At 50.0% G+C, this 7,334-nt stretch overlaps 2 protein-coding genes across 2 annotated transcripts; one reads left to right on the forward strand and one right to left on the reverse strand.

Annotated features, from left to right (window-relative positions):
* Positions 1-390: 390 nt before the first annotated feature.
* PpBr36_08824 (uncharacterized protein) lies at positions 391-1,854 on the reverse strand (the record flags this gene model as incomplete). Its single annotated transcript, XM_029895949.1, has 4 exons — positions 391-511; positions 605-1,061; positions 1,141-1,527; positions 1,644-1,854. 4 exons carry the CDS (start codon positions 1,852-1,854, stop codon positions 391-393), a joined length of 1,176 nt encoding a protein of 391 aa, XP_029746979.1.
* Positions 1,855-3,221: 1,367 nt separating this feature from the next.
* PpBr36_08825 (uncharacterized protein) lies at positions 3,222-5,993 on the forward strand (the record flags this gene model as incomplete). Its single annotated transcript, XM_029895950.1, has 6 exons — positions 3,222-3,436; positions 3,729-4,550; positions 4,636-4,666; positions 4,727-4,782; positions 4,847-5,169; positions 5,263-5,993. Coding segments are annotated over 6 exons (2,178 nt in total), but the record flags the coding sequence as incomplete, so codon positions are not given.
* Positions 5,994-7,334: the final 1,341 nt, after the last annotated feature.

Consider the following 7,334-nt stretch of genomic DNA (forward strand, 5'->3'; position numbering starts at 1 on the left):
TTACCGCTTGCTTGCATATCAACACCACTCCCTAGTCACTACATCTTCCCAACCCAAGAGACTATGCTTGACCGCCATGACCTTCAAGAACATGTGCTCGAGCATAACCGAAATCGGGGCGACAACCAGGTAAACCCTAGCTGCATCCTTTGGTATCGAACGTCTGCTTTCGCTGCTGCTTTCTATTTTGGTGGCCGTTCTACTGTATGCCGTAATTGCTCCTGTTCGGGTATGATACAAGATTACAAACGGAGCAACGCTTTGAGGCTATCGTGAGGCATTCGTGTCGACTGTCCTCAGCCTAGTCCTGCTCCTACTCATCTTCCCTCTCTGCTACCCCAGGGTGCCTACTGCGTGGTCCTAAAGTCCCCCAACCGGTGCTAATCTAGTTTAGAGCTTTTGGTACTCCAGTTTACCCTCCAGCTTCTTCGACTCGGCCACTTTCCGCACCGCCTTGTTGAAGTCGTCCTGGTTCACAGCATCGCGGTAGTCCTTGATAGCAAAGAGGCCACTAAATTGAAAAGGCCATCAGGTTAGTCAATAGTCGATAGGTATATGGGTTGTGGTGGTGGTCATCAAAGCCCGGGGATGTTCAAAAACGTACGCTTCAGTCACCACATTCCTCAGATCGGCACCGTTTAGCCCGTCGCTCATCTTTACCACACTCTCAAAGTCAATGTCTCCCTCCATCACTACGCTTGAAGCATGGATCTTTAGAATCTCCAACCGCCCAATCTCGTTGGGCAAAGCAATCTCGATCTTGCGGTCTAGACGTCCTGCCCGGAGCAGAGCAGGATCCAGTGTGTCGGGACGGTTGGTTGCCATAATGATCTTGGTCTTGCCGAGGTAGTCGAAACCATCCAGTTGGTTCAAGAGTTCCATGAGCGTTCTTTGGATCTCTCGGTCGGCACTTGTGCCCTCAGAGAAACGCCTGCCTCCAATGGCATCAATCTCATCCATGAAGATAATGCAGGGCTCGTGCTCCTTGGCGTATCCGAACATCTCGCGGATAAGACGTGCTGACTCTCCGATGTATTTGTCCACGATGGCAGACGAGACAACTAGTCATATAAGCCGTTAGAAACCGTGACTTGTTACCAGAAACATTGCACGTATCCAGCGCCTCCGTTTGTAGCTTACCCTTCAAGAAATTCGTCTCAAGGCTTGACGCAACAGCTCTCGCTAGTAGCGTCTTGCCTGTTCCCGGGGGTCCGTAAAGAAGCACACCCTTTGGTGGCTTGATGCCAACCCTCAAGAATAGTTCTGGGTTCTTCAACGGGAGCTCGATAACCTCTCTCAACTCCCTGATCTGATCGTTGAGACCACCAATACCCGCAAAGCTGACTTGGCCCGGATCCTCGAGTGACATGTTGTAGACGAGTGGGTCGACCTCGCGCGGTAGCATTCGCATTATGGTGAGCGTCGTCATGTCAAGCGCAACTCGCGTCCCTTGCTTCAGCTTGTCCTTGTCGACCTTTGACCTGCAGCCGACCACATATCTGGGACCAGAGGATGCTTTGACGATAACTGCAGGGTAGACACAGCCGCTGTTAGTAGAATGGTCCAAACAGGTGGATGAATGTACAAGGCAGGCCTGTGGCACCCGCAGAGGCTATGACGGGCGTTTAGCTCGGGCTCTTTACATCTCTCATCGTCAAGTTGCTTCAGGACTTCGCCAATAATCTGTCCCACGCTCTGCAACGCCTTGATGTTCTCCTCAGTCTGGTCAAAGTCCTTCTGCAAGCCCTTGATCTCTATTCGCAGGTTTTTCAGTTTGGACTCCCACTCTCGCGACTCGATCAGCTTCTGCTTGTAGGAGTCAAGCGCATGTTGGCGCTCTTGGTCGGTTGACATTGTCGCAATTACAACGATTCTGGCGATGAGCTGGATTCTGAAATATCGATGACGATAACGGTAGCAGAATGGCCGAGTTGGTGTTGATGGCGGAGGACGTTGCGGTAGTTGTCGTGATTGCTTGGAGATGGTTCTGGGAGCAGACGTAACGCTGTCGTTGCCTCAAGCTGCATCGGAGCTGTACCGTAATTACTGGGGCCGCTTTACCTCAGCAAGGGTGTGTGTTCAGGGTTAGGGTCTGACATCCGCCCGTGCGCGCCAAGACACCTCACCTCACCTCGCGAGTCAGTTTGGCTATGGTATACCCATATCCTTACAACGAACAACCCACGATTGTACCCAAGGTCTGTGCTAGTAGTGAGTGGCTAGACCAGTCCATGGTTGCCTAATTGATGCAATAGCCCCCAGGTCATCAAATATTCTCGCTCGGCAGCTTGAGTTTTCCACGACGCGAAATGCGGCCTTTGTAACCTTCTGTCGTCATTTATGCTACCAAAGCAAGGCTCTTTTGGGCCCCGCTTCAATGCGGCACGCAATTCTAGCCGGACAAGGAAATTTCCCGTCCACAGCAATCCAACATGTGTTGTTTTTCCATTGCTCTCCCACTAACTACATGCTTGGCTTTCGTTTGGGTGCTTTATTCACAAGAGTACCGCCACCGTGTGGGAGGTTACAACTCGCATTTTAAACGGCGCGCCAAGCTGGGGGAGGGCAGAGGACGCAAAAGATCTCGTTTGATCTGGCAGTTCCGCGCAAAGATCACGCCCCAGGACGGAGAAAAAAGTTGCCCAATTGCCCTGATTCAAATGCTCCATACCTGATGGAGAAGCAGAGACCCTGGCTTTTGTCCCAGTGGGCAGGTTCACATACCAACTTGGCGGACCTACATGCCAGATGGGATTTGTTCATTGGGCAACCATTCAATCCAGGGTCCTGATCTAAACCGCATTGATTGATCTCGCTGGGCGTTCCCACGAGCTGTGGGCCCGACAGACTGCAGTTATGCCCATGACGTAGTGCAAATGGAGTTATAATTCGGTCATCACTTGTAACGTGCAATCGCCTTGGGATAATGTGCTAGATGCACACGTTTTCAAATGTCGACCTTTATTTCTTTTCGTTTTATATAATCTTTTAATTCTTTTTTTTCTTTTCTCCTGGTCTCCCCTCGTTTTTTGTGGTACTACGCAATTGATATCGTCCAACAGATGGCCATACAATGTTGCCTTACAACTCGACCCCGGATGCTCCATGATGACGACTATTTGGCTCCTTTCAAACACAACTACTAAAGCGATCCACGACCACATGGACCTTGCGCCGGGACCGACACTACCACTTTATCGGTCTCCTTTATAACACGATAGATAATGAGCAGCGAAAGGCCAGAGTCGGACACCTCTGGCAGTCCGAGAGCTAGCATTGCTGGTCCCTCCAGTGGCCAGCGGAGGGAAAGGGGAGCAATTGCAGCGCAGGTTAGCCATGTTTTATCTCTATCCAGGGCCTCTTCCGAGAATAACAAGACAGGATACGACCAGAGGACTGACCTGTCATTCTTTATAATCACGCCCACAGGCCTGCGGTATGTGTGCTTCGACTGTCCTGCCAACTTCACGGCGCTGGCTAACACGTGTCTGGCCTCACTTGCACAGAGAACTGTCGATCTAGAAAACAGAAATGCGACGAACAGCGTCCAAAATGTTCAACATGTCGGAAATTCAATCTCGAGTGTCATTATCGTGAACCTCAGCCCACCAAGTCAGTAGGGACCGCCGCACAAGGCTCGGCAGGAAGTTTCCATGATATCTTTCCGTTCGGTGGCCGTCAAAGGCCAAATGAGGAGAGTAGCAAGCAAACTGACCTCAACATGTTAGAAAAGACAAGACCCTTGTGGAAATTCTCGAACGCATCAAAGGCTTGGAGCGCAAGTTTGACACCCTGACCATGCAGCAGGCCGCTTTCCATGCACCTATGATGACAAACCACCCGGTAGTCACCCAAGTATCAATGCCTCAAGATAGCCTTTCTCCCATGACGGCTACGGGAGCCCACGCTTCTGAAGACGGCAGTATAGTCGCAGGTGTTAATCCGCCTCATGCGTACGCTACGTCGGTCCATCAGATGCTTGGCTGGCCTATAATTCAACAGCTGCTCAACAGTGTCAGCGCAAGGATGCCCGAGATTAACGTGGCCAATATAGAACAAGAAGGAGTCAACATCATTCTGGGCATCAACAAGTCGGACTACCTGCCGGCCGAACCAGTTGGACCGGTGACCACTATTGACTCGACCACGTCGATGCCTAACCCAAGCATTTCAGGGTTTGGTGGTATCCCACTAACAACCACCTCCATGCAGGTGCTCTCGAATGCATACTTTGACACCTTCAACCATTGCCATCCCTTGTTAGAGCGGCATACCTTTATGAGCGAAATTCTGGGCCCACTTTGCAATGATGGCTTGGACGATACCGTCAAGTCGACCTTGGGATTGGTTGTGTTTGCTTTGGGAGAGCTTTCCATCGCAGGCGATCATGGTGCACCCGTCACTATGTACAACACCCGCCCCAGTGGCGTCAAAGGCGGCACACTTAGAAATCCACCCGGTCTGGCATTATACAACGAGGCGCGGCGGCGGATGGGCTTCACCATGGCCGACTCATCGCTCGAAACTGCCCAAGCATTTGCTCTAGCTGGGTAAGATCAAACTGTTATCTCTGATATGGGCATCGCCTTGGAATTAAAGTCAAAACTGTCGACTTGGACTAACAGCAACCGACAGGTTATACTGCGAGGCCTGCTTCAGTCACACGGTAAGTTGCGATTGGTCCCTCCCATGGATTAAGAGACACACTAACGTGAGAAATAAATAGGAATTTTGGCGCATGACAATGTCTGCCGCTCTGGCTTGCCAGGCACTGGTGCTTGGGTGTGTTAAAGTTCCTTGGTTACTCTTCTCGCCGCTTGCTGCTAACTTGACGGCATTTTGACAGGAGGTCGACGGAGTCTTCATCCGCAAGCGCAGATATGATCAGGCGATGCTTTTGGCACTGCAAGATAATGGAAAGGCAGGTTGACTTTTCCGTAAGGTCTTTCAACGAAACTATTGTGCTGACTCCAAACAGCTATTTTGATATCGAACTGGGTCTTCCCCGTGGTATACTGGAACAGCTGGAGGACATTGTCGGGCCTCCGGTGTTCAGTGGATTGTTCTCTCACGATTACATCACTGGAACGTCCTTGGCGCGGGACCATTTTGTGTCTGCCGTAGCAATGCGGAGACTGGCTTTAGAAGCTCACGCAATGCTTAATAACGGTGAGTGTTTGCGAACACAAAGTCACTTGCTTAGCCCTCTTAACTACTTCACGCTGCTCGGAGGCAGATTTGGTCTAACATGGCATGAAATAGGTCATTTTGCTTCTCGCTATTCCACTGGCGCTCTCGATCCGGATGGGTTCAATCTGGCTGTCAAGAATTTAGCCAGCCAGGCCGAACACTGGCGGACAATGCTTCCACCGCAGCTCCGCTGGCGCGAGACACAGCCCGGCGAGTTTCCCAACCCCTCCCTCTACTCTGACGTCCACAACTCGTCGGTGTTCGGCACTGCACCATCTCTTGACGTACCCTCGCCGGCTCTGAGCTCACCATCGGGTTTCATGTTCACCACGGATCTTGATGTGGCGCCAGTTACATACCCATACAACCTCGATATCATGACTGCAGTGCTGCGGTCGAGATATTACTACATTAAGCTTGTAATTCACCGCCCGTACGTCTACAAGGCGCTCGTAAACCCGGAACAAATGACCGGAGAGGAGGCCGAGGGTGCGGCAGAGTGCCTCAGGGCCTGCTTAAAATGGCCTGTGTCCATGTCGCCAACGCATGCGCACAAGAGGCTAATCCCTTGCCTCTTCTTCTGGACTCAAAACATGCTAGGAATATTGATCCTGCTGCATCTCAGCCAGAGCACCCCGATGCTGTCGAGGATACGCAGCACTTTATGTGGAGAGAGCTTTGAGCTAGAAGCAAGCGAGACGGTTGGTTTGTATCTTGACTGGTTGCGAGACCTCAAGAGTGTTGACGCAGCAGCCGCGTGGGCGTGGGCGATTGTGAGAGCTATATACAATCTCGAAGAATAGACAGGAAAGTCACTGAGCGGGTGTAGGAAACAGCAATAGAAAGCCAGCAAATATAATATAAACCTCGTATTCTGCGGCCCCGTCGAACACTCGGACTTTACTAACCATATTTTTTTCGAGATAACGCGCGGCAGACGGAGAATGATGCGACTTTTTCTACGAGGCTCATGCTAATACTAACAATCCTTGTTGACCACATACAGTAGTTACTTCGTCCGTGTTCCCTTTTTTTCCTCTTCGTTCTTTTCTGTGATCTTGTCTTCCTTCATACATATTTGATACCACCCCTCTGTACAAAAGTACCAATATGTTTCTATGCTGGTTTGGCGAGCGTGAAGTGCCCCCACTCCGGGAACAGGGGGTAAAAGAAAAAAAGGCAAAAGCTCTCGCTAAGAGAGTTCTTGTTCTCAACATTTTCAGACATGGTTGTTTGCATGAAAAAGACAAACTGGGTATATGGCGGGCGAGATCACATCTCCGCCCAGAGCCTCCACCCGCGAGGCTAGTCTGTCTCCCCTCTCTTCTTTTGTGTTGGCCGCCTCGGGCCGGGTCGGACAGCCTTTCGCCGTTTTTTTTTTTTTTTTTTTTTTTAAAGTTATCCGTGATTTAATATGCGTTCAGGTTTCGCGAGGGTTTTATGAGGTACGCTGAGGACGTTCAGTCTCGACGCCGTCTAGGTCGTTGTGTGTTTGAATGCCTTTCTTCTTTCCCCCGCCCCTCTTTCAATTCCTGCTCCTTTGTATTTTTACCAGCTTTGATTTTTGGCCCGCCGAGACATGGCGTCAGAAATTCTCCTGGGGGTCTTTCTTCGATTTCAATTTTTTTTATTTCATTCCTTTTTTTTTCTTTCGGGAAACGCTGCCGCCTCGAATCCACCTCCACCGCCAAGCAGCTAGTTTGACGGAACGTTCCGCTGTTTGTCAAAAAGGGGGGAGAAGATGAAAATTCGTGTTCGTGGCTCGTTATTTTACTTTTTTTTTTTTTACTATATTAATATCCTGTGTTATTTAGAAACATTCTTGGTCTGTTTTCTGGGTAGACACACAATATCACATGCAATGTTCCCATTGAGAGGGGCTCGACCACTAACATCTCGCTACCATGCGCAGGAAGAACCTATTTGTAGTACCTGTTTGTCATATGAACAAGAGGTACCGTTTACAAAAAAGACCTCTCTCAAATGGTGTACCACTATAGGATGGAGATGGGAAGTAGCAAGCAAAATCATGCGATATACCATGTCTCCTTCTTGTCTTTCTTGTTTTCGGCAGGTCTAGGCCTGCGAATATGCAAAAAAAGAAGGGGTGCATGCTTCCCCAAAGAAAACTTACCTTTTTTTTT

This window comes from Pyricularia pennisetigena, chromosome 5 (genome assembly GCF_004337985.1).
Source record: "Pyricularia pennisetigena strain Br36 chromosome 5, whole genome shotgun sequence".
NCBI lineage: Eukaryota > Fungi > Ascomycota > Sordariomycetes > Magnaporthales > Pyriculariaceae > Pyricularia > Pyricularia pennisetigena.